This window comes from Salmo salar, chromosome 20 (assembly GCF_965601325.2).
Source record: "Salmo salar chromosome 20, fSalSal1, whole genome shotgun sequence".
NCBI lineage: Eukaryota > Metazoa > Chordata > Actinopteri > Salmoniformes > Salmonidae > Salmo > Salmo salar.
This window is the reverse complement of record NC_138310.1, coordinates 67,310,045-67,337,151: the sequence shown is the minus strand read 5'-3', so window position 1 is coordinate 67,337,151 and position 27,107 is coordinate 67,310,045. Positions and strand designations below refer to the sequence as shown.

Sequence of the window (27,107 nt, the reverse complement as noted above, 5' to 3'; positions counted from 1 at the left end):
AGTTTGTGTATATGTATGAGCATGTGTCTATTGTTCACTAGTCAGGCTGAGTCAACCCTTATTAGCCATTGCTGGGAGCAGGAAGTGGGCTGTGGCTACAGAGCTGTGTCACAGGAAGTGGGAGATTGTATCACAGACTGGAGAGAGGTGAAGTGGGAGAAGAGATGGAAAAGGAGAGAAATGAGGCATGCTCTCTGACAGTCTGCTCCCTCTCCTTCACTGTCTTCCTCTCGGTCTTCACAATTATTAGACTTTAAGCCAAAATACCGTGGGCTACACATATACTGCAATGTAAACTGGCGAACTTGTGAAAGAGCAAGTAAGGCATTTCACTGTACTAGTGAACATGACAATAACTTGAAACTAGCTAGCAGGAGTTAGATGTGTATTGTCAGCTAATTTGATGTGTAGGGATGAGAAAATAAACCCTTTTAATTGTCTGCACATGCTTGTGGATTGTTGCATTATTCAATATTGTAATGTCTTAGAAGAAAAGTTGCTCAGATTGTTAAGTAGTTTGCTTAGTGGCTACTGTGAAAGGTAAGGCAAGGATGTAATGTGAATTGAAAAGTAGAAATCTACAGTTGAAGTCGGAAGTTGACATACACCTTATCCAAATACATTTAAACTCAGTTTTTCACAATTCCTGATATTTAATCCCAGCAAAAATTCCCTGTTTTAGGTCAGTTAGGATCACCACTTTATTTTAAGAATGTGAAATGTCAGAATAATAGTGGAGAATTATTTATTTCAGCTTTTATTTCTTTCATCACATTCCCAGTGGGTCAGAAGTTTACATGCTCTCAATTATTATTTGGTACCATTGCCTTTAAATTGTTTAACTTGGGTCAAATGTTTCGGATAGCCTTCCACAGGCTTCCCACAATAAGTTGGGTGAATTTTGGCCCATTCCTCCTGACAGAGCTGGTGTAAATGAGTCAGGTTTGTAGGCCTCCTTGGTCGCACACGCTTTTTCAGTTCTGCCCACAAATTTTCTATAGGATTGAGGTCAGGGCTTTGTGATGGCCACTCCAATACCTTGACATTGTTGTCCTTAAGCCATTTTGCCACAACTTTGGAAGAATGCTTGGGGTCATTGTCCATTTGGAAGACCCATTTGGGAGCAAGCTTTAACTTCCTGATTGATGTCTTGAGATGTTGCTTCAATATATCCACATAATTTTCCTTCCTCATGATCTTTTTTGTGAAGTGCACCAGACCCTCCTGCAGCAAAGCACCCCCACAACATGATGCTGCCACCCCTGTGCTTCATGGTTGGGATGGTGTTCTTCGGCTTGCAAGCATTCCCCTTTTTCCTCCAAACATAAAAATGGTCATTATGGCCAAGCAGTTCTATTTTTGTTTCATCAGACCAGAGGACATTTCTCCAAAAAGTACGATCTTTGTCCCCATGTGCAGTTGCAAACCGTAGTCTGGCTTTTTTTTATGGCGGTTTTGGAGCAGTGGCTTCTTCCTTGCTGAGCAGCCTTTCAGGTTAATTCGATATAGGACTCGTTTTACTGTGGATATAGATACTTTTGTACCTGTTTCCTCCAGCATCTTCACAAGGTCCTTTGCTGTTGTTCTGGGATTGATTTGCACTTTTCGCACTAAAGTACGTCCATCTCTAGGAGACAGAACGCATCTCCTTCCTCAGCGGTATGATGGCTACGTGGTCCCATGGTGTTTATACTTGCATACTATTGTTTGCACAGATGAACGTGGTACCTTCAGGCGTTTGGAAATTTCTCCCAAGGATTAACCAGACTTGTGGAGGTCTACAATTTTTTTCTGAGGTCTTGGCTGATTTCTTTTGATTTTCCCATGATGTCAAGCAAAGAGGCACTGAGTTTGAAGGTAGGCCTTGAAATACATCCACATGTACACCTCCAATTGACTCAAATGATGTCAATTAGCTTATCAGAAGCTTCTAAAGCCAAGACATAATTTTTGGGAATTTTCCAAGCTGTTTAAAGGCACAGACAACTTGGCGTATGTAAACTTCTGACCCACTGGAATTGTGATACAGTGAAATAATCTGTCTGTAAACAATTGTTGGAAAAATGACTTGTGTCATGCACAAAGTAGATGTCCTAACCGACTTGCCAAAACTATAGTTTGTTAACAAGAAATTTGTGGAGTGGTTGAAAAAACAGTTTTGTCTTCCCCTGTATGTGTGACTAGGGGAGTGTGTGTGAACCTTGACATGAGCCAGAGCATCGGGGAGGCCCTCACCATCTGTCATTGTCACCCTGCCAGCACCATGTCACCATGCCTGGCTCTAGTTAGTGACACTGGTCTGTCAGTGCCACTGCACATAAGCCTACTTGCATAACACTGCAGTCCTCTCCTATAGATCGGTTTGTATTTCCAGTAGTGTCTACATTTTGTTTAATTTCTCTTATATACCAGGGGCTGTGAAAGTGCCAAGGTTTGTATTAGCTGGTACATTTTTCCTAAGAACAGGTTGCATTTCCAGTGTTATTTTTCTGTCTGTGGGGCAAAGCTGCCCCAGGAGCCTGCATGGCAGTCAGCTATCTGTAGGGGCTCTCCCTGTGGGTGGGTGGGAGGAGATGTTGATGTTGTGCAGGTGGAAGGTTCCAGATCCTCCTCTCAGACCCGGAGCACAGCAGAGCTTCCGGTCTTTGTCAGCCTCCATTGTTGTTCCCAAACAATCTTATTTTGGATCAAACCATCTTTCTTCTTGTCATAAAATTGGCCATTTAATGGGTCCTTTCATGAAGAGTGCCCTTTGTGTCCCTTTTGATATTTTAAGTAGAAATTGTGGACCAATATTGAATTTTAAAAGCCTGTTCTATTAAATGAAGTGCATTTTAACATAGACCACATGGCGAATTCAATAAATCTGATTTTAAATATGAATTAAGACTTGCTAAAGTACCGAAATTCTTAATTTTGACATGTCCCTTTTGTGTATCCTCTGTTTATTTTATTTTACCTTTATTTATCTAGGTAAGTCAGTTAATTAACCTCTTACATCTAGACGTTCCGCTAGCGGAACACCTGCTCCAATATCCAATGATAGGCGTGGCGCGAATTACAAATTCCTCAAAAATACAAAAACTTCCATTTTTCAAACATATATGACTATTTTACAGCATTTTAAAGACAAGACTCTCCTTTATCTAACCACACTGTCCGATTTCAAAAAGGCTTTACAGCGAAAGCAAAACATTAGATTATGTCAGCAGAGTACCCAGCCAGAAATAATCAGACACCCATTTTTTAAGCTAGCATATAATGTCACAAAAACCAAAACCACAGCTAAATGCAGCACTAACCTTTGATGATCTTCATCAGATGACAACCCTAGGACATTATGTTATACAATACATGCATGTTTTGTTCAATCAAGTTCATATTTATATCAAAAACCAGCTTTTTACATTAGCATGTGACGTTCAGAACTAGCATTCCCACCGAACACTTCCGGTGAATTTACTAAATTACTCACGATAAACGTTCACAAAAAACATAACAATTATTTTAAGAATTATAGATACAGAACTCCTTTGTGCAATCGAGGTGTCCGATTTTAAAATAGCTTTTCGGTGAAAGCACATTTTGCAATATTCTGAGTACATAGCCCGGCATCACAGGGCTAGCTATTTAGACACCCAGCAAGTTTAGCCTTCACCAAACTCCGATTTACTATTAGAAAAGTTTGATTACCTTTGGTGTTCTTCGTCAGAATGCACTCCCAGGACTGCTACTTCAATAACAAATGTTGGTTTGGTTCAAAATAATCCATAGTTATATCCAAATAGCGGTGTTTTGTTCGTGCGTTCAAGACACTATCCGAAGTGTAAATAAGGGTCACGCGCACGACGCATTTCGTGACAAAAAAATTCTAAATATTCAATTTCCATACTTCGAAGCATGTCAACCGCTGTTTAAAATCAATTTTTATGCCATTTTTCTCGTATAAAAGCGATAATATTCCGACCGGGAGTGGTGGTTTTCGTTCAAAGAGAGAGAAAATAAACAATGGAGTCGACTCGTGCACGCGCCTCAGTTTCATAGTACTGTGACTGGCCACTATCCAAACGCGCTAATGTTTTTCAGCCAGAGCCTGCAAAGCCACGATTCAGCTTTTTGCCGCCTTCTGAGAGCCCATGGGAGCCGTAGGAAGTGTCACGTAACAGCAGAGATCCCCTGTATTGGATAGAGATAATCAAGAAGGCCAAGAAATTGTCAGACAGGGCACTTCCTGCATGGAATCTTCTCAGGTTTTGGCCTGCCAAATGAGTTCTGTTATACTCACAGACACCATTCAAACAGTTTTAGAAACTTTGGAGTGTTTTCTATCGAAAGCTAATAATTATATGCATATTCTAGTTTCTGGGCAGGAGTAATAATCAGATTAAATCTGGTACGTTTTTTATCCGGCCGTGAAAATACTGCCCCCTAGCCATAACAGGTTAAGAACTAATTCTTATTTTCAATGACGGGCAGAACGACAGATTTTTACTTTGTCAGCAAGGGGATTCGATCTTGCAACCTTTCGGTTACTAGTCCAATGCTCTAACCACTAGGCTACCTGCCGCCTCTGAGTTCTAGGAAGATTTTAACCCACTTAACCCCAACATTTAACCCACTTAACACCGAGTTTTGACAATCATTGTAAAGTAGTTATTTTGTTGCTTGACGAAGTAATTTCTGAAGATTAAATAAATCATAATCCGCTTTAGTGATTAATTTACATCTGTCCCTCGTTTTTAAGGTCAACCCTGTTACTTTTACTGAACTCTTTCTTGTTTTAATACGCTGAAATGATTCCTTTTTTAAAATATTATTTCAAAAGAAACATTGAAAATAAAACATTGTGTAAAAGCAGGTGAGCTGGTTCTATTCTTTTTGTCCAATTTCTGCTGTTTTGTGTTGGAAAACCCAGCGGGTCGAGTAAAACACGTCAACCCTGTTACTCAGGGGGCTAGAAATGTTTTAACAATTTGAAAAATGTTAATGATGCTTGCATTCAATTGCCACTCGCTGTTGCAAACAAGTTTCCATTTCCCATCACAAGGAGATTCATGGCTGATTTTAAGATGAAATCGTCAACTCTTACTATAGTCATTTTTCTTAACTTCTTGAGATGGGAAAACATGTTTTTTATGAAATTGAACATGTGCTTTTTTTATGACAGATTTCACCTAATTTTAACATTCGATCAAATGTATATTTTTTTTTTACCAAGTTACACTTCTCAAAAGGCACCAAATTGGTGGAATGACCCTTCTGCGTTCCTGCTCTTTTAGTCCCTCTCTGTCTCTCTATCCTTGTCTGTTTGGTCTGTTTCTCCTACTCTTCCTCCATCTCTTCCCACACTGTCTTTCACACACACGAACATCTGGTAAATGCATCAGTGCATATATTGTCATAATACACATGTCAAGGGAGGGCCTACACTTTCACTATACACTCACAGGTGTATAAATGGCCTGTTGGTTGTGCTGAAGAGACACCATTCAATATGGTGTATTACCTGTTGCTTCCTCCCTTCATTAAGAGTGTATTGAGTTGGCTTGCATCAGTGGGTCCATTGACAGCCATAGTGTGACAGTGGCTGGGTGAGTTTGACCAGAGCAACTGGATGATGGCCTGTATGGACTGGCTCAACTCTCAAGCATGTCTTGTTTATGGCAGCGTGTGACCTGGCTAATGTTTCTGATTCTTTCTCCCCCTCTGCTCCCTGTCCCATCTTCTCCCCTCCCTCTCTTCCTACCCCACTGTACTCCACCATACTTGCCCCTGGTTCCCTCCTCCATCATTGACCCCTCACCCAACACATCCCGTCTTCTCCTTTCAAGTCAAAATCAAATCAGATGTATTTATTTAGCCCTTCTTACATCAGCTGATATCTCAAAGTGCTGTACAGAAACCCAGCCTAAAACCCCAAACAGCAAGCAATGCAGGTGTAGAAGCACGGTGGCTAGGAAAAACTCCCTAGGAAGAAACCTAGAGAGGAGCCAGGCTATGAGGGGTTTCCAGTCCTCTTCTGGCTGTGCCGGGTGGAGATTATAACAGCACATGGCCAAGATGTTCAAATGTTCATAAATGACCAGCATGGTCAAATAATAATAATAATAATAATCATAGTAGTTGTCGAGGGTGCAACAAGTCAGTAACACAAGAGTAAGTGTCAGTTGGCTTTTTCATAGCCGATCTTTGAGAGTATATCTACCGCTCCTGCTGTCTCTAGAGAGTTGAAAACAGCAGGTCTGGGACAGGTAGCACGTCCGGTGAACAGGTCAGGGTTCCATAGCTGCAGGCAGAACAGTTGGAACTGGAGCAGCAGCACGGCCAGGTGAACTGGGGACAGCAAGGAGTCAGAGAGAGAGTCAGAGAGAGAGAGTCAGAGAGAGAGAGTCAGAGAGAGAGAGTCAGAGAGAGAGAGAGAGAGAGAGAGAGAGAGAATATATCTCCTAGCCCCCCCCCCGGACACATAAACTACTGCTGCATAAATACTGGAGGCTGAGACAGGAGGGGTCAGGAGACACTGTGGCCCCATCCAATGAAACCCCCGGACAGGGCCAAATAGGTAGGATATAACCCAACCCACTTTGCCAAAGCACAGCCTCCACACCACTGGAGGGATATCTCCAACCACCAACATACCATCCCGAGACAAGGCCGAGTATAGCCCACAAAGATCTCCGCCACGGCACAACCCAAGGGGGGGCGCCAACCCAGACAGGAAGACCACGTCAGTGACTCAACCCACTCAAGTGACGCACCCCTCCCAGGGACGGCATGGAAGAACTCCAGTAAGCCAGTGACTCAGCCCCTGTAATAGGGGTAGAGGCAGAGAATCCCAGTGGAAAGAGGGGAAACCAGCCAGGCAAGGGCGGTTCGTTGCTCCAGCCTTTCCGTTCACCTTCACACCCCTGGGGTTCTAGTCAGGATTCAAGCAACCGTATTTAGCACTAACTGAAGTTTATTTAGTGCTTTATCCGGGTAGCCGGAAAGTAGAGCATTGCAGTAGTCCAACCTAGAAGTAACAAAGGCATGGATTAATTTTTCTGTGTCATTTTTGGGCAGAAAGTTTCTGGTTTTTGCAATGTTAAGTAGATGGAAAAAAGCTGTCCTTGAAACAGTCTTGATATGTTCTTCAAAAGAGAGATCAGGGTCCAGAGTAACGCCGAGGTCCTTCACAGTTTTATTTGAGACGACTGTACAACCATCCAGATTAATTGTCAGATTCAACAGAAGATCTCTTTGTTTCTTGAGACCTAGAACAAGCATCTCTGTTTTGTCCGAGTTTAAAAGTAGAAAGTTTGCAGCCATCCACTTCCTTATGTCTGAGACACAGGCTTCTAGCGAGGGCAATTTTGGGGCTTCACCATGTTTCATTGAAATGTACAGCTGTGTGTCATCCGCATAGCAGTTAAATTTAACATTATGTTTTCGAATGACATCCCCAAGAGGTAAAATATATATAGTGAAAACAATAGTGGTCCTAAAACGGAACCTTGAGGAACACCGAAATTTACAGTTGATTTGTCAGAGGACAAACCATTCACAGAGACAAACTGATATCTTTCTGACAGATAAGATCTAAACCAGGCCAGAACTTGTCCATGTAGACCAATTTGGGTTTCCAATCTCTCCAAAAGAATGTGGTGATCGATGGTATCAAAAGCAGCACTAAGATCTAGGAGCACGAGGACAGATGCAGATCCTCGGTCTGACGTCATTAAAAGGTCATTTACCACCTTCACAAGTGCAGTCTCAGTGCTATGATGGGGTCTAAAACCAAACTGAAGCGTTCCGTATACATTGTTTGTCTTCACGAAGGCAGTGAGTTGCTGCGCAACAGCTTTTTCAAATTTTTTGAGAGGAATGGAAGATTCGATATAGGCCGATATTTATTTATTTATTTATTTATTTATTTTTAAATAATTTCTGGGTCAAGATTTTGCTTTTTCAAGAGAGGCTTTATTACTGCCACTTTTAGTGAGTTTGGTACACATCCGGTGGATAGAGAGCCGTTTATTATGTTCAACATAGGAGGGCCAAGCACAGAAACCAGCTCTTTCAGTAGTTTAGTTGGAATAGGGTCCAGTATGCAGCTTGAAGGTTTAGAGGCCATGATTATTTTCATTATTGTGTCAAGAGAGATAGGATCAAGGGAGACACTCAAGTTTTTTAATACTATGTCCTCGCAGGGTTGTGCAGACTCAGGACAACGGAGCTTTGGAGGAATATGCAGATTTAAAGAGGAGTCCGTAATTTGCTTTCTAATGATCATGATCTTTTCCTCAAAGAAGTTCATGAATTCATTACTGCTGAAGTGAGAGCCATCCTCTCTTGGGGAATGCTGCTTTTTAGTTAGCTTTGCGACAGTATCAAAAATAAATTTCGGATTGTTCTTATTTTCCTCAATTAAGTTGGAAAAATAGGATGATCGAGCAGCAGTGAGGGCTCTTCGATACTGCACGGTACTGTCTTTCCAAGCTAGTCGGAAGACTTCCAGTTTGGTGTGGCGCCGTTTCCGTTCCAATTTTCTGTAAGCATGCTTCAGAGCTTGTGTATTTTCTGTATACCAGGAAGCTAGTTTCTTATGACAAATGTTTTTAGTTTTTAGGGGTGCAACTGCATCTAGGGTATTGTGCAAGGTTAAATTGAGTTCCTCGGTTAGGTGGTTAACTGATTTTTGTCCTCTGACGTCCTTGGGCAGGCACAGGGAGTCTGGAAGGGCATCAAGGAATCTTTGGGTTGTCTGAGAATTTATAGCACGACTTTTAATGCTTCTTGGTTGGGGTCTGAGCAGATTATTTGTTGGGATTGCAAACGTAATAAAATGGTGGTCTGATAGTCCAGGATTATGAGGAAAAACATTAAGATCCACAACATTTATTCCATGGGACAAAACTAGGTTCAGAGTATGACTGTGGCAGTGAGTAGGTCCAGAGACATGTTGGACAAAACCCACTGAGTCGATGATGGCTCCGAAAGCCTTTTGGAGTGGGTCAGTGGACTTTTCCATGTGAATATTAAAGTCACCAAAAATTAGAATATTATCTGCGATGACTACAAGGTCCAATAGGAATTCAGGGAACTCAGTGAGGAACGCTGCATATGGCCCAGGAGGCCTGTAAACAGTAGCTATAAAAAGTGATTGAGTAGGCTGCATAGATTTCATGACTAAAAGCTCAAAAGACGAAAACGTCGTTTTTTTTATAAATTGAAATTTGCTATCGTAAATGTTAGCAACACCTCCACCTTTGCGGGATGCGCGGGGGATATGGTCACTAGTGTAACCAGGGGGTGAGGCCTCATTTAACACAGTAAATTCATCAGGCTTTGTTTCAGTCAGGCCAATCACATCAAGATTATGATCAGTGATTAGTTCATTGACTATAACTGCCTTTGAAGTGAGGGATCTAACATTAAGTAGTCCTATTTTTAGATGTAAGGTATCACAATCTCTTTCAATAATGGCAGGGATGGAGGAGGTCTTTATACTAGTGAGATTGCTAAGGCGAACACCGCCATCTTTAATTTTGCCCAACCTAGGTCGAGGCACAGACACGGTCTCAATGGGGAGAGCTGAGCTGACTACACTGACTGTACTAGTGGCAGACTCCACTAAGCTGGCAGGCTGGCTTTCAATCTCTCACAATCTCTATCAATTCAACTCATTAAGTTTTCTTTGCATAATAAATAATTAATAATAAATAATTACATTGTACAATATCTGATTTTTCAACTCCCGATACCGATTTATTGGAGGTCCAAAAAAAGCCGATACGGATTAATCGGCTGATTTTTTTTTTTATTATTTTTTTTATTTAGATTTTTTTATTTTTATATACACTGCTCAAAAAAAATAAAGGGAACACTTAAACAACACAATGTAACTCCAAGTCAATCATACTTCTGTGAAATCGAGCTGTCCACTTAGGAAGCAACACTGATTGACAATACATTTCACATGCTGTTGTGCAAATGGAATAGACAACAGATGGAAATTATAGGCAATTAGCAAGACACCCCCAATAAAGGAGTGGTTCTGCAGGTGGGGACCACAGACCACTTCTCAGTTCCTATGCTTCCTGGCTGATGTTTTGGTCACTTTTTTTGAATGCTGGCGGTGCTTTCACTCTAGTGGTAGCATGAGACGGAGTCTACAACCCACACAAGCGGCTCAGGTAGTGCAGCTCATCCAGGATGGCACATCAATGCGAGCTGTGGCAAGAAGGTTTGCTGTGTCTGTCAGCGTAGTGTCCAGAGCATGGAGGCGCTACCAGGAGACAGGCCAGTACATCAGGAGACGTGGAGGAGGCCGTAGGAGGGCAACAACCCAGCAGCAGGACCGCTACCTCCGCCTTTGTGCAAGGAGGAGCAGGAGAAGCACTGCCAGAGCCCTGCAAAATGACCTCCAGCAGGCCACAAATGTGCATGTGTCTGCTCAAACGGTCAGAAACATACTCCATGAGGGTGGTATGAGGGCCCGACGTCCACAGGTGGGGGTTGGGCTTACAGCCCAACACCGTGCAGAACGTTTGGCATTTGCCAGAGAATACCAAGATTGGCAAATTCGCCACTGGCACCCTGTGCTCTTCACAGATGAAAGCAGGTTCACACTGAGCACGTGACAGACATGACAGAGTCTGGAGATGCCGCGGAGAACGTTCTGCTGCCTGCAACATCCTCCAGCATGACCGGTTTGGTGGTGGGTCAGTCATGGTGTGGGGTGGCATTCCTTAGTGGGGCCGCACAGTCCTCCATGTGCTCGCCAGAGGTAGCCTGACTGCCATTAGGTACCGAGATGAGATCCTCAGACCCCTTGTGAGATGATATGCTGGTGCGGTTGGCCCTGGGTTCCTCCTAATGCAAGACAATGCTAGACCTCATGTGGCTGGAGTGTGTCAGCAGTTCCTGAAAGAGGAAGGAATTGACGCTATGGACTGGCCCGTCCGTTCCGCAGAACTGAATCGAAATTGAGCACATCTGGGACATCATGTCTCGCTCCATCCACCAACGCCACGTTGCACCACAGACTGTCCAGGAGTTGGCGGATGCTTTAGTCCAGGTCTGGGAGGAGATCCCTCAGGAGACCATCCGCCACCTCATCAGGAGCATGCCCAGGCATTGTAGGGAGGTCATACAGGCAGGTGGAGGCCACACACACTACTGAGCCTCATTTTGACTTCTTTTAAGGACATTACATCAAAGTTGGATCAGCCTGTAGTGTGGTTTTCCACTTTAATTGAGTGTGACTCCAAATCCAGACCTCCATGGGTTGATAAATTGGATTTCTATTGATTATTTTTGTGTGATTTTGTTGTCAGCACCTTCAACTATGTAAAGAAAAAAGTATTTAATAAGATAATTTCTTTCATTCAGATCTAGGATGTGTTGTTTAAGTGTTCCCTTTATTGTTTATTTTCTTTTTTTAAATATATATAAGAATATATATATACATTTGTAATTAATGACAATTACAACAATACTGAATGAACAATGAACACTTATTTTAACTTAATATAATACAGAAATAAAACAATTTAGTCTCAAATTAAATAATGAAACATTCAATTTAGTTTCTATAATGCAAGAACACAGTGTTGGAGAAGAAAGTAAAAGTGCAATATGTGCCATGTAAAAAAGCTAACGTTTAAGTTCCTTGCTCAGAACATGAGAACATGTGAAAGCTGGTGGTTCCTTTTTAACATGAGTCTTCAATATTCCCAGTTAAGACATTTTCGGTTGTAGTTAATATGGGACTTTCTCTCTATACCATTTGTATTTCATATACCTTTGACTATTGGATGTTCTTATAGGCACTTTAGTATTGCCAGCCTAATCTTGGGAGTTGATAAGTCATAAACAGCGCTGTGCATCCCAGCATTGCTAAGAGCTGCTGTTTGAATGAATGCTTACGAGCATGCTGCTGCCTACCACCACTCAGACTGCTCTATCAAATCTTATACGTAATTATAATATAATAAACACACAGAAATACAAGCCTTTGGTCATTAATATGGTAAAATCCGGAAACTATCATTTCGAAAACATAACATTTATTCTTTCAGTGAAATACGGAACCGTTCCGTATTTTATCGAACGGGTGGCAACCCTAAGTCTAAATATTATTGTTACATTGCACAACCTTCAATGTTATGTCATAATTATGTAAAAATCAGGCAAACTAATTACGGTCTTTGTTAGGAATAAATGGCCTTTCAACAGTTGGCAACGAGCCAGGTGGCCCAAACTGCTGCATATACCCTGACTCTGCTTGCACTGAACACGAGAATTGACACAATTTCTCTAGTTAATATTGCTGCTAACATTAATTTATTTTAACTACAAATGCAGGTTTTACAAAATATACTTGTGTGTAGATTTTAAGAAAGGCATTGATGTTTATGGTTGGGTACATTATTGCAACGATGGTGCTTTTTTCGCGAATGCGCTTTTGTTAAATCAAGTTGAAGTAGGCTGTGATTCGATGGTAAATTAACAGGCACCGTATTGATTATATGCAACGCAGGACAAGCTAGTTAACCTAGTAATATCATCACCATGTGTAGTTAACTAGTGATTATGTAAAGAGTGATTTAATTTTTTTTTTTTTTTTTTTTCATGCTAGCTAGCAACTTACCTTGGCTCGTTGCAGCCACAAGGTCCTTTTGATGCTGCACTCGCGTAACATGTGGTCAGCCTGCCACACAGTCTCCTCATGGATTGCAATGTGATCGGCCATAATCGGCGTCCAAAAAGGCAGATTACCGGTTGTTATGTGAACTTGAAATCGGCCATGCCGATTAATCGGTCGACCTCTAACAATAACTCTCTTTCTGTCTCTCCCTTAGTGAGTCCAGTACCTGCCATGCTCGGGCCACGGTGATGATCTATGATGATGGGAATAAGAAGTGGCTCCCGGCAGGAACAGGGCCTCAGAACTTCAGCAGGGTCCAGATCTACCACAACCCCGCTACTAATGCCTTCAGAGTGGTGGGACGCAAGATGCAGACAGATCAACAGGTTGTGTGTGTGTGTGTGTGTGTGTGTGTGTGTGTGTGTGTGTGTGTGTGTGTGTGTGTGTGTGTGTGTGTGTGTGTGTGTGTGTGTGTGTGTGTGTGTGTGTGTGTGTGTGTGTGTGTGTGTGTGTGTGTGTGTATTTACATTATCTATGGGTTTAAGTCTGTGTGCATGCATGTTTCACTGATTGTGTGATCAACAGTACCAACAAGCCCTGCCAGCTGTACAACTGTGAATCAGCCCTTTTTCCACCTGTGGCCATGCGCAGGCAGACTAACACCACTAACCTTCTCAGTAATGCAAGCACAGAGTCCCCACCAGGTTCTCTGTGCTGGGTCAAAGAGCTGTGTTCTGTCTACTATAGTTCCCCCATAAGGGCCAATAGCCTAATACAGGCCTGGGTGGCATTGAGCACATGGGGCCTATCAATACTTACACCACCTCTACTGTTACAGCTTTAACAATAAAACTAGACAAACAGCACTATATATACTGAACAGAAATATAAATGCAACATGTAAAGTGTTGGTTTCATGAGCTGAAATAAAAGATCCCATAAATTATCCATACCCACAAAAAGCTTATTTCTCTCCAATTTTGTGCATACATTTGTTTACATCCTTGCTAGTGGGCATTTCTCATTTGACAAGATAATCCATCCAGCTGACAGGTGTGGCATATCAAGAAGCTGATTAAACAGCATGATCATTACACAGGTGCACCTTGTGCTGGGGACAATAAAAGGCCACTCTAAAATGTGCAGTTTTGGCACACTAGACAATGCCACAGTCTAAAGTGTTGAGGGAGTGTGTAATTGGCATGCTGACTGCAAGAATGTCCACCAGAGCTGTTGCCAGAATTGTTATTTTTTTTTGAGAATTTGGCAGTACGTCCAACCGCCCTCACAACCGCAGACCACGTGTAACCACGCCAGCCCAGGACCTCCACATCCGGCTTCTTAACCTGAGGGATCATCTGAGGTCAGCCATCCGGACAGCTGATTAAACTGAGGAGAATTTCTGTCTGTAATAAAGCCCTTTTGTAGGGAAAAACTGATTGGCTGGGCCTGGCTCCCCAATGGGTGGGCCTATTCCCACCCATGGTTGCACCCCCCCTGCCCAGTCATGTAAGATCTATAGATTAGGGCCTAATTAATTTATATAAATTTAATGATTTCCTTTTATGAACTGTAACTCAGTAAAATCGTTGCATTTATGTTCAGTATAGATACAGTATCTCACCACCCCATCCCCCTCCCTCTTCTCCCTCTCCTCCCTCTCCATACCATCCTCTCATTAAACATCCAGTCGCCTGAGTGTTCCCCATAGACGTATGTTTCTTGAGAGGTGGTTGGCCAGCTCAACCACTTCCTGTGACAATTTAAGGATGCCTTCCCCATCTCTCATCTCTGTCGCCTCTGTTTGCGTCTCTCCCCTCCCTCCCTCCCCTTTGTTCTCTTGCTCTCTCTCTTTCTGAGTATCTCTGTCTGCGTCTCTCTCCCTGACTCTTTTGGCGCAGGGAGTTAAGGCGCTCGCTCCTCCGCTCTGTGGAATTCAGGGGTTGTAAAACAGAAACGATGCATCAGCACATTCAGACTGAGTCACTCAAACCCAGAGCACCATGGCTTGTATTGAATCACCAGGCTGGTGCCACCTGCTGGATGGATATAAACCTAGGGTGCATTTCTCTTGTCCAAACTGGTTTCCTCTCCTTGATCTGAAAGCACAGGCTGAGTGCAATATGGAAAAAGCTTTCAATTAGGGAAGATTGGACTGAGATGCACCCTAAACACGAACAATTAGAGCTGGGCGATATATCATCTATACCGGAATGGATTTTTATCACTGAGTGTCAGTATTAAGGTCTAGTATTGCCATAACCAATGTAGTTCCTTCCATACAACATGAGTAAAGACAGTTCTCTTATTCATTTCAACTATACAGAGCATCACCTTGTTTTTTGATAAAGAAGTGGTATCCATGATATGCCAATGTTGGGAGTGTCATGTCTTGACTCCGACCCCCTTCTCTCTCTAAGGTGGTGATTAACTGTCCTATTGTGAAAGGCCTGAAGTACAATGAGGCCACGCCCAACTTCCACCAGTGGCGGGACGCGCGGCAGGTGTGGGGGCTCAACTTTGGCAGTAAGGAGGATGCTGCCCTCTTCGCCAACGGAATCGCCCACGCACTGGAAGTGCTCAATTCCCTGTCAGACGCAGGTACTATTAGAATGGATCATCCATGCAGCCTCAACATGCTTTGCAATTACCTAAAGGCACAGCACTGTCTGAGAAAGAATTGTGAGAGATGCATGTGTAGAAACATGAGCATGACTTGCATCTCACAGCTTTCTTCCTAAGTCATACTCTCTTTCCCCTCTCTATCTCCAGGTTATGCTACCCTCCCCCGCCCAGTGTCAAATGGACCCTCCCCAGAGGAACTGGAACAGCAGCGGAGGTACCAAGTGTGGAATATCTGGGGTGGGAGGGGGGGGGGGGAGTACAGTACACTCACCTTTACTTCCAGATTGAGTTGTAATTAAGGGTCAATACAAGTATCATGACAAAATAGCTTCGTATGACCAGAGTCCCACTGACCTGGTTTTACATAACCACACATGTACACTGACTCAAAGGATTTGTCAGCATTAGCCTTACGCTGCTTAGCCCTTAGCCAGCCTCTTGAGGTCCGAGTCTGTAAAGCGAAAGAAGGTGAACTCTTTGACATCAGAATCTATCCTTTCCCAACAACCTCTCCCTGTGGACCCCACACTCGCCAAGGATACGCCCAGCTTTTACCTGTTAATCTCATTTAGTCTAATGGGCAATATATAACACACTGGGGAGGCTCTGGGATAGGCTGGCGAGATTGTCCATCAAATGGTGGTAGTAATGGTCACAGATATGATTGTCAAGATGGTACCGATGGTAAGGGGCGGCATCTTACGAGCTCCTACTCCTTTGCTATATAGTGACTTTTATCGTGTTTATCTTAACTTTTTTGTACAGAAAGTTCATAGTATTATCACATATGATAGCCTAAGCACTTCTGGGCATCAGATCGACAGTTACTTACCTCGATTACCTTTGACTTCAACTCAGCTGTTCCACTGTTCATACCGGACCCTATTACCATTGTTCCATGGGCTACCAAAACGCTGTAGGCGTAGACACTGGAGATGAGGTAGAGTCCTGATAAAATTGAGGTGAAGAGAAACCGAACGGTGCTCCTCTGTTTTATTGGCAAATGTCCAGTCACTCAAGAATGAGATGGATGAGCTTTGTTCGAGAGTCTCCTATCAGAGAGACTTGAAAATACGTTATGCATATAGTACTCAGTGGCTTCTCCATGCAGCAGCAGGATCAGATGGTGGCTTCAGGGATGTCGAAAGGCAATGGAGTGTTTTCATTAATAACAACTGGTGTGCTGCTTCAAGTGTGATCCACAGATGATCAATCTCAGTTGCACTTCACACTGCCGTCTCCCACCTGGATAAGAGGGGAAATAACTGCGAAACCATCTAGACCACCTTTACTCCACACACAGAGACGCGTATAAAGCTCTCCCTCGCCCTCCATTTAGCAAATCTGACCATAATTCTATCCTCCTGATTCCTGCTTACAAAAAAACCCCATTTAATGCAGGAAGCACCAGTGACTCGATCTATTAAAAAAAGTGGTCAGATGAAGCAGATGCTAAACTACAGGACTGTTTTGCTAGCACAGACTGGAATGTGTTCCGGGATTCTTCCGATGGCATTGAGGAGTACACCACATCAGTCACTGGCTTTATCAATAAGCGCATCTAGGATGTCGTCCCCACAGTGACTGTACGTACATACCCCAACCAGAAGCCATGGATTACAGGCAACATTTGCACTGAGCTAAAGGCTAGAGCTGTCACTTTCAAGGAGCAGGACTCTAACCTGCAAGCTTAAAAGAAATCTTGCTATGCCCTCCGATGAACCATCAAACAGGCAAAGCGTCAATACAGGACTAAGATCGAATCGTACTACACCGGCTCCGGGGATGTGGCAGGGCTTGCAAACTATTAGACTATAAAGGGAAGCACAGCCGAGAGCTGCCCAGTGACACAAGCCTACCAGACGAGCTAAATAACTTCTATGCTCGCTTTGAGGCAAGTAACATTGAAACATGCATGAGAGCATTAACTGTTCCAGACAACTGTGTGATCACGCTCTCCGTAGCCTATGTGAGTAAGACCTTTTAAACAGGTCAACATTCACAAGGCCGCTGGGCCAGACGGGTTACCAGAACGTGTACTCCGAGCATGCGCTGACGAACTGGCAAGTGTCTTCACTGACATTTTCAACCTCTCCCTGTCGGAGTCTGAAATAGCAACATGTTTCATCAGACCACCATAGTCCCTGTGCCCAAGAACATGAAGGTAACCTGCCTAAATGACTACCGACCCATAGCACTCACGTCTGTAGCCATGAAATGCTTTGAAAGGTTGGTAATGGCCCACATCAATACCATAATCCCAGAAACCATAGACCCACTCAAATTTGCATTCCGCCCAAACAGATCCACATATGATGCAATCTCTATTGCACTCCACACTGCCCTTTCCCACCTGGACAAAAGGAACACTTATGTGAGAATGCTATTCATTGACTACAGCTCAGCGTTCAACACCATAGTACTCTCAAAGCTCATCACTAAGCTAAGGATCCTGGGACTAAACGCCTCCCTTCGCAACTGGATCCTGGACTTCCTGACGGGCCGCCCCCAGGTGGTAAGGGTAGGTAACAACACATCCGCCACGCTGATCCTCAACACGGGCCCCTCAGGGATGTGTGCTCAGTCCCCTCCTGTACTCCCTGTTCACTCATGACTGCACGACTCCAACACCATCATTACATTTTTTTTTTTATTATTATTATTATTATTATTATTACTATTATTATTATTATTATATATTTTTATATATATTTTTTTTGTTGTAATTTTTTGTAAAATTTTTTTTTTACTGCATCATTGATTGTATGTTGTTTTACTCCATGTGTAACTCTGTGTTTTTGTATGTTGTCGAACTGCTTTGCTTTATCTTGGCCAGGTCGCAATTGTAAATGAGAACTTGTTCTCAACTTGCCTACCTGGTTAAATAAAGGTGAAATAAATAAAAATAAATAAATAAAAATTTGCTGATGACACAAGTGGAAGGCCTGATCACAGACAACGATGAGAGACCTGACTGTGTGGTGCAAGGACAACAACCTCTCCCTCAACATGATCAAGACAAAGGAGATGATTGTGGACTACAGGAAAAGGAGGACCAAGCACGCCCCCATTCTCATCGACGGGGCTGTAGTGGAGCAGGTGGAGAGCTTCCAGTTCCATGGCTTCCACATCACTAACAAGCACACCAAGACAGTCGTGAAGAGGGCACAACAAAACCTATTTCCCCTCAGGAGACTAAAAAGATTGAACATGGGTCCTCAGATCCTCAAAAGGTTTTACAGCTGCACCATCAAGAGCATCCTGACGGGTTGCATCACTGCCTGGTATGGCAACTGTTCGGCCTCCGACCACAATGCATTACAGAGGGTAGTGCGTACGGCCCAGTACATCACTGGGGCCAAACTCCCTGCCATCCAGGACCTCTATATCAGGCAGTGTCAGAGGAAGGACCAAAAAATTGCCAATGGCTCCATCCACCCAAACCATAGGCTGTCATACACTACATGCGCGCATACACTACACACACACATACCGAAACAGCACACACACACATACACACTTTTACACTCATTTGCTGCTGCTACTCTGTTCTTTATTTTACTCTTATTATATATCCTGATGCCTAGTCACTTTACCCTGCTTGTACATACAGTATCTACCTCAAGCACCTCATAGCTCTGCTCATTTTATTTGGTACTGGTACTCCCTGTATGTAGCTCCATTCTTGTGTATTTTATTCCTCTTGTTAATATTTTATTTTTAAACCCTGCATCATTGGGAAGGGCTCGTAAGCAAATGTTTCACAGTAAAGTCTACACCAGCCTTCAGTCAACCAAGAGTGCTTTTAAAGTGTGTGTGTGTGTGTGTGTGTGTGTGTGGTGTGTGTGGTGTGTGGCAGCTGCAGGTCCTGTGGGTGACAGATGTGCTGGGGTAGGGGACCTGGATTGACCCGGATTAGGGCTTCTTGGCCAAATGTGTACTTTCATTTCAGTGCTGGACTAATCAGGAGCTCCTTCCCCAACCCAGCGTGGCCGCATAGTCAACACGGTTTAATAACAGATATGCTCCTCAGTCTAACGCTGCTCCAGAGCCATTTGTCACAATTAGACAGTGCCCACAAGGATTGTTTGAAAATGGTTGTTGCTTTAATTAAATAATTGCTGGGACAGTTCACTTGCCATGTCATTAGTGTGGAAAGATGAAAACCAAAATGTAATTTCTCTGCCAGGTCACCTCTGGCTTGAGACCTCCTTTTCAGGGAGGATGTGGTGCCTTCCCATTCATCGCCTCACCAGATACATTGTTATATTATTTGTGCCTCTTAATCTGTTGACTGTTTGGGTGTGTTTAGTGTATGTTTGTTTGTCTCTTAGTGTTAATCTCCATGAGTTTTATCTCTGTAGGCTGGAGCAGCAGAGGCTGGAGCAGCAGAGGCTGGAGCAGCAGGAGACAGAGCGTCAGGAGAGGCAGGAGTGGGAGAGACTGGAGAGAGAGAGACAAGCTGCAGCAGGTCAGAGGTCACACTGAAAGCAATACAGTTAGCCTTTTTGAACACGCCATTATTTGTTTTAGCCATTCCCTGAACGCAGTACACTGACTGTCTTAACTTTTTTTTATTTCTAGTGCCCGCTGCACCATTGGCTCCCCCAGCACCTCAGGGCCCTCCTCCACCCCCCGGCCCTCCTCCGTCTGGGCCCCCTCCACCCCCGGGACCTCCTCCCCCAGGACCCCCGGCCGCAGGATCAGGACCCCCGCCCGCCCCACCGCTGCCCTCCCCGGGAGGAGATGGGGGCCTAGGGGGGGGTGCAGGGGGCCTGGCGGCAGCCTTAGCCGGGGCCAAGCTCCGCAGAGTGGCCAAGGTGAGAGAGAGAAAGGAGAAAGTGGAATCAGGATTAGAATTAGCATAACGATAGATACAAAACTATCTCCACATTTATGCAACCACCATTCATTTCTGATTTGGACTTCAATGTCATTCATTTTGAATGCCGAGCCTCTGTTTTGCAGTGCTAGCAAGAGCTAAAGGTGTTGTTGTGTCGATACTCTAACATCTCCTGTGTCTTCTACTGCCCTCTGTAGGATGATAGTGGTAGTGGTGCTGTTGCTGCTACTGCAGCACCGGCTGCCAAGCCTGATCAAAGCCGCACCAGTGCCTCCATCGGTGGTGGTGGTGGTGGAGGAGGAGGCTTGATGGGTGAGATGGCATCCATCCTGGCACGGAGGTAGGTGGCACTGAACGCACTCCTATAAATGAACAGATCCATACGCCTCAGTCTATAGCGCTGTGCATGCCTCTCTATGGCTCTGATCTAGCTTAGTGAATCTTTACGTGTTGTCTCACACTCTTACTCTCCTTTTATGTCTGTCTGTCTTGTTCAGGAAAAAAATGGCAGACGGTGGGGCTAAGCCACCTGCTAAGATGGCAGATAATGTAAGTATTTGTTAATTTATTGGCCAACTATGTTGTGAATACAGATTTGAAAGATGTCCATGTAGTCAGAAAACACACAAGTTTGGCTGGTCTAACTATGTTTCCTGTTTCCTTTCTACCGACAGGATGACTCAGAGTCCCAAGGCCAAAGTGGTGAGAACCGTCTGTGCGCCAGTCTGTTTTGTTTGTACCTGGAAGACAAATTTGCTTAATATTAGACTTTAACACAGTTTGGATTTAAAATATGCCTCTCTGCTTTTTAGACACTCTTGGACGAAGACCTTGGGAGAAATCGGCCACTATGCCAAGGTAAGGTTTCAGCTTCCTATGCTCTCTTCGTGTCTGTAGTAAGAGCAGCCTGTGTGGACGCATGTCAATCTCAGAATTCAAAGAGGTGTGTGTGTGTGTGTGTGTGTGTGTGTGTGTGTGTGTGTGTGTGTGTGTGTGTGTGTGTGTGGTTGATTAATTGATTGTGTCCCGTTCTAAGAGCAGAGTGTGTGTCTCACAAACAGGAATCACTCCATCTCCAAGAGCATGGACTCCACCTCTCCCTTGTCCCAGGGTCCCAGGTACAAAGTCCCTCCCCTGACAAGACAACAGGACTGACGCTTTGCTGCTCTCCCTAACATACCGTCCCACCTCCCTTCCCTCTGTCAGGTCAACAGGGGCACAGCTTCAGAGCGTGGTGCTGGGCCATTGTTCTGTTGACAGCACCACCTAGTGGACTGGAGAACGCTGGGACTTCTGTGACAGCTTTTAGCATGTCTGCTCAAAAAGCTGCAGGATTACATTCTGATATGTGAATTGATATTTTTTTTATTCGTATTTATTCATTTGTACCAAAGAAAACAAGTGATAGACAACAATACAGATTTGTTTAAAAATGTTTTTTTTTAAACGGTGTGGAGGTGTGGTTGGAAGCCCAAGGGCTTATATGAAAACAACACCACAAAAAAACAATATCCAATACATGAGTACAAAAACGTTTGTTAAAACGGATAACAAAACCTACTAATTATAAATGAATTGATCAGTAATCACGCAAAACATTTTTGTATGAGAGTTAGGCTATATGGAGGAGATTACTGAATAGTTTGGTTCATCAGGCTGACCCCCAGTTATTGCTTAAGGTTATTGAGGGATTCTGTTTTGGCAATGTGAAGATAAGCATTTCAGAGTATGTTACCTCTATATCTGATAGATAATTGACTATGTGAGAGAGATTTCAGAATTAACCTTGAAGAATCCATTGAAGGGTTTAGGTAAACTGTCTGGGAGGTATTTGTAGATGAAAGTGCACAATTGGCGTACATTAATGTCGTAAATAGACACGATATTGAGTTTCTTAAACAAAGGTGCAGATGGAGCCAGGTAGCTAGTCTTGAGTAATTTGTGTAGGTAGGAGGCATGTGTACTGGCCCAGACAATATTACAGTAAATGAGATATGGGTAAATTGAAACTATAGTATAGAGTTAGGAAGCAAGCCTGATTACCCAAACCACTAATCTTTCTGATGATACCAACCGATTTCATCACTTTGCTACCAAAAAATTGAATATGATCTTTCCAGGATAACTTTTCATCAATTACAACTCCAAGGAATCTAGTGGATGTGACTTCCATTTCATTCCCACCAATTGAGATTCTGGCTCTTTATTAATTTTTTTTACAATATTTCTTATTCATACTAGTGAATACATTAAAGTTAGAATTTTGTTATATTTATTTTTTTACATTTAAAGATAATTTGTTTATCTGGAACCATTCAGAACATTTGACCATGCTTGAGTTGGCTTCATTAATTACTGAATCAAAATTCTTGTGTGATAAAATCAAATTGGTATCATCAGCAAAGAGAATGGGAAGTACGGTAGAAGACACAGCAGCACGGTCATTGATATAGATTAGGAATAACAAAGGTACAATTATCCAAATCTTGACCCTGATAGATGCACAGCCATTTGAATAAACACATTGTTCTCTACCATAAACATAACTATATAACCAATTATATGGGGTCACTTAGAAATGTCCTTGTTTTTTAAAGAAAAGCACTTTTTTTGTCCATTAAAATAACATCCAATTGATCAGTAAATTCAGTGTAGACATTGTTAATGTTATAAATGACTATTGTAGCTGGAAACGGCTTTAAAGAAAATGTTTTTTATGGAATATCTACATAGGCGTACAGAGGCCCATTTATCAGCAACCATAACACCCGGTGTTCCAATGGCATGTTGTGTTAGCTAATCCAAGTTTATAATTTTAAAAGGCTAATTGATCATTAGAAAACCCTTTTCTAATTATGTTAGCACAGCTGAAAACTGTCCGCCTTTTAGACTAGTTGAGTATCTGGAGCTTCAACATTTGTGGGTTCGATTACAGGCTCGAAATGGCTAGAAACAAAGAACTTTCTTCTGAAACGCATCAGTCTATTCTTGTTCTGAGAAATGAAGGCTATTCCATGCAAGAAATTGCCAAGAAACTGAAGATCTTGTACAACGCTGTGTACTACTCCCTTCACAGAACAGCGCAAACTGGCTCTAATCAGAATAGAAAGAGCAGTGGGAGGCCCCGGTGCACAACTGAGCAAGAGGACAAGTACATTAGTGTCTTGTTTGAGAAACAGATGCCTCACAAGTCCTCAACTGGCAGCTTCATTAAGTAGTACCCGCAAAACACCAGTCTCAGCGTCAACAGTGAAGAGCCGACTCCGGGATGCTGGCCTTCTAGAGGTCCTCTGTCCAGTGTCTGTTCTTTTGCCCATCTTAAATGTATCTTTTTATTGGCCAATCTGAGATCTGGCTTTTTCTTTGCAATTCTGCCTAGAAGACCAGCATCCCGGAGTCGCCTCTTCACTGTTGACATCAATTTGATGTTATTTTAATGGACAAAAAATGTGCTTTTCTTTCAAAAACAAGGACATTTCTAAGTGACCCCAAACTTTAAGTATTCAGACCCTTTACCCAGTACTTTGTTGAAGCATTTTGGCAGCGATTACAGCCTCGAGTCTTCTTGGGTATGACACTACAAGCTTGGTACACCTGTATTTAGGGAGTTCCTCCTGTTCTTCTCTGCAGATCCTCTCAAGCTCTATGAGGTTGGATTGGGAACGTTGCTGCACAACTATTTTCAGCTCTTTCCAGAGATGTTCGATCGAGTTCAAGTCTGGGCTCAGGCTGGGCCACTCAAGGACATTCAGAGACTTGTCCCGAAGCCATTCCTGCATTGTCTTGACTGTGTGCTTTGGGTCGTTGTCCTGTTGGCAGGTGCACCTTCGCACCCCTCTGAGGTCCTGAGCACTCTGGAGAAGGTTTTCATCAAAGATCTCTCTGTACTTTGCTCTGTTCATCTTTTGTTCTCCTGACTAGTCTCCCAGTCCTTGCTGCTGAAAATCATCCCCACAGCATGATGCTGCCTACCACCATGCTTCACTGTAGGGATTGTGCCAGGTTTCCCCCAGATGTGACGCTTGACATTCAGACCAAAGAATTCTATTTTGATTTCATCAGACCAGATAATCTTGTTTCTCATGGTCTGAGAGTCCTTTAGGTGCCTTTTGGCAACTCCATGCAGGCTGTCATGTGCCTTTTTACCGAGGAGTGGCTTCCGTCTGGCCACTCTACCGTAAAGGCCTGATTGGTGGAGTGCTGCAGAGATGGTTTTCCTTCTGGAAGGTTCACAGAGGAACTCTGGAGTTCTGTAAGTGACCATCGGATTCTTGGGCACATCCCTGACCAAGGCCCTTCTCCCCTGTTTGGCCTGGCGTCCAGCTCTAGGAAGAGTCATGGTGGTTCCAAACTTCTTCCATTTAAGAATGATGGAGGCCACTGTGTTCTTAGGGACCTTCAATGCTGCAGAAATGTTTTGGTACCCTTCCCCAGATCTGTGCCTCGAAACAATCCTGAATCTGAGCTCTACGGTCAATTTCTTCTACCTCATGGCTTTGTTTTTGCTCTGACATGCACTGTCAACTGTGGGACCTTATATAGACAGGTGTGTGCCTTTCCAAATCATGTCCAATCAATTAAATTTACCACAGGTTTACTCCAAGTTGAAGAAACATCTCAAGGGATGATCAATGGAAACAGGATGCACCTGAGCTCAATTTTTAGTCACATAGCAAAGGGTCTGAATACTTATGTAAATAAGATATTTCTGTTCTAAAACCCTGTTTTCACTTTGTCATGATGGGGTATTGTGTGTAGATTGCTGAGGATTTTTATTTATTTAATCATTTTAGAATAAGGTTGTAACGTAACAAAATGTGGAAAAGTCAAGTGGTCTGAATACTTCCGAATACACTGTAGATGGCTTTTTCTTATTCAACAGTTGAGGGATGATTTTCCAAGTTTACTTTATATTATTTAAGGATTCTTGGAATTTGTTATCCCTTGATGTAGTATAGAATGGAATATTGTTTGTCTGGCCTGTCATTTCTGGACATTTGGTGGTGTGGTCAACAGTCAAATGTCATTGAAACTTTGAAAGCTATCCTTGGGTTGTCTGTGTTTTTCACAGAATGTGGTTTTGTATGTGTGGTGCTTCCTGAGGCCTCTTTGGTGGTGCTATGGTGATGGGTTGGATTGACAGCGTAGGTTGTCACAGTGATGAGACTATGCTCAATCTTAATCAGTCCCTCCCTTTCTCTCTCTGCCTCCCCTACCCACTCGCTTTCTTTCCCCCCATTGCCACACCTCATCCAGGGTGAAGCCTGCAGGTGCTAATAATGATGCTGGAGGTGGTGAAGAGACCGATATTGAGAGGATTAAACGGGTAAATATTATTTTCTGCTGCACCTCTAATGCCAAGACTAGTAAAGACATAATCATATACAATACTAATACTGTAAATGATAGAATGTTTTTATTGCTTCCTGCAGGAGATTCTTGACGAGATGAGGAAGGAGTTACAAAAAGTCAAGGAGGAGATAATCGGAGGTGAGACTGCAGATATTTGTTTTGGGCCACAACCATGTTTCACACACAGACTGATCCAATAAGGGGGAAAATAGCAAAGGCACTACTTATTTTGTCAGATGTTGTATTGATTGTTTCTTGTCTCCTGTTCCACAGCCTTTATTGAGGAGCTACAGAAGAGGGGCTCCACATAGTTCTGCTAGCGTGGCGGGAGGAACGGGGGGATAGAATGGATAGAGGAGGTTATGGCCCTGTGTGGACCTCTCCCCCATCACCCCCTCCAGTGTACCCCAGGGATTTTTCTTTCTCTTTCTCACACATTCACACACCTACATAATTGCACATAATTATACCTTAACCCAGGGAACCGATTTAACAACAACATCCAAACAAAGGACTAGATCACCTGCTGCGATGACACCAGCTCTCCTCACTCATCCCTTCTTGTATCCAACTTTTCCTTCATTTCATGACAACCACTGCAGAGCACATAATCACGGCTGTTGTTGCTCTTACTCCTTGTCATGTACAGTTGTATCTCTCCCCCCATGTATCTGTCCCATAGAAATCCTGCTCCTATTCACTCCCTTCGTCAGACAGACCATTGTTTTTACTGGGGTATTCAGTAATCAGGGAAGATCATATCATTCATTCTTGTTACTGTAATGGCAGAGTGGATGGTTGGCTTTTGTAAGAATCCTCTTTAACCTGGCACAACTTCAACCTCATACTGCCTTCAAATAAAAACTTTTAGATAACCCTTGAACGCTAGGCCTATGTTGTGTTGTCTTGGCCCATCTTGAGAATGTGGGAGGACACTACCAGATTGTTCATGGACCCTGTGGTTGAGGGCTTTCATCCACAGCACACACTGCTCCCTGCAGGCCTGGTGCACAACAGCAAGAGCTTATACTGCCTTGAAGCAACGTCTACCACTCCGAAGTGGACTGTTCTGTCAATGGCCAAAATAGAGAGACTACACAAACTTCAATTCTACAGACTTGGAGAAGTCAGAGGAGACATGCAAAGGGAATGTGATGGACGACTGCCTGGAGTGCTGTGAGAGAGGAGAGTGCTGTGGTTCTGTGCTATGGAGGGAATCCTTGTTCTTTCTGCAATGTACTTGGCCTAGAGAAAGTGTATTTTGTGTGCCACTCCATGTGCCACTCACACTCTCATCTTTACCTTCTGCTCAAAACAAGACACTAATCATTGGCCAGTGCAGTGGTCCTAAACTGTACTGTTTTGTTTTAAATTTTAGGTGTGTTTTCTAACTAACATTGAAATAAAATAAATAAAATAAAAAAATGGCCATAACTAAGTCAATTGACCAACTGCCTTGGAGAATAGATATATTTGTTTTGAGGGCAAATTTTTGAAAAACTGAATTGCTCTTTCTATTTTAATTGAGGTGAATGGGAATTGTTTTGATTTTTTTTTTTTTTTAAGAGAGATTATTTTGGGTTACTGTTTTTTTCTAATAGTTTAAGCTTTTTACACTGAAATATAAATAAAACATTGTAGAGACACTGGATTGGA

General features: G+C 43.1%; 1 protein-coding gene across 2 annotated transcripts in view; it reads left to right on the top strand.

The window, feature by feature from the left end:
• vaspb (vasodilator stimulated phosphoprotein b) overlaps nt 1-27,100 on the top strand; it is a 43,366-nt gene extending 16,266 nt beyond the window's left edge. The window contains exons 2-14 of one of the 2 annotated variants that reach the window (XM_045703847.2): nt 12,846-13,017; nt 15,052-15,232; nt 15,404-15,470; nt 19,621-19,727; nt 19,841-20,076; nt 20,297-20,439; nt 20,597-20,648; nt 20,774-20,801; nt 20,912-20,957; nt 21,161-21,217; nt 25,356-25,425; nt 25,532-25,589; nt 25,725-27,100. In XM_045703847.2, coding sequence (XP_045559803.1) covers nt 12,846-13,017; nt 15,052-15,232; nt 15,404-15,470; nt 19,621-19,727; nt 19,841-20,076; nt 20,297-20,439; nt 20,597-20,648; nt 20,774-20,801; nt 20,912-20,957; nt 21,161-21,217; nt 25,356-25,425; nt 25,532-25,589; nt 25,725-25,762 — 1,255 coding nt within the window. In that variant the 3' untranslated portion in view covers nt 25,763-27,100. The remainder of the gene's footprint in view (nt 1-12,845; nt 13,018-15,051; nt 15,233-15,403; nt 15,471-19,620; nt 19,728-19,840; nt 20,077-20,296; nt 20,440-20,596; nt 20,649-20,773; nt 20,802-20,911; nt 20,958-21,160; nt 21,218-25,355; nt 25,426-25,531; nt 25,590-25,724) is intronic. The other variant, XM_045703848.2, reaches the window with a different exon arrangement.
• The last annotated feature ends 7 nt before the right edge of the window (nt 27,101-27,107 follow it).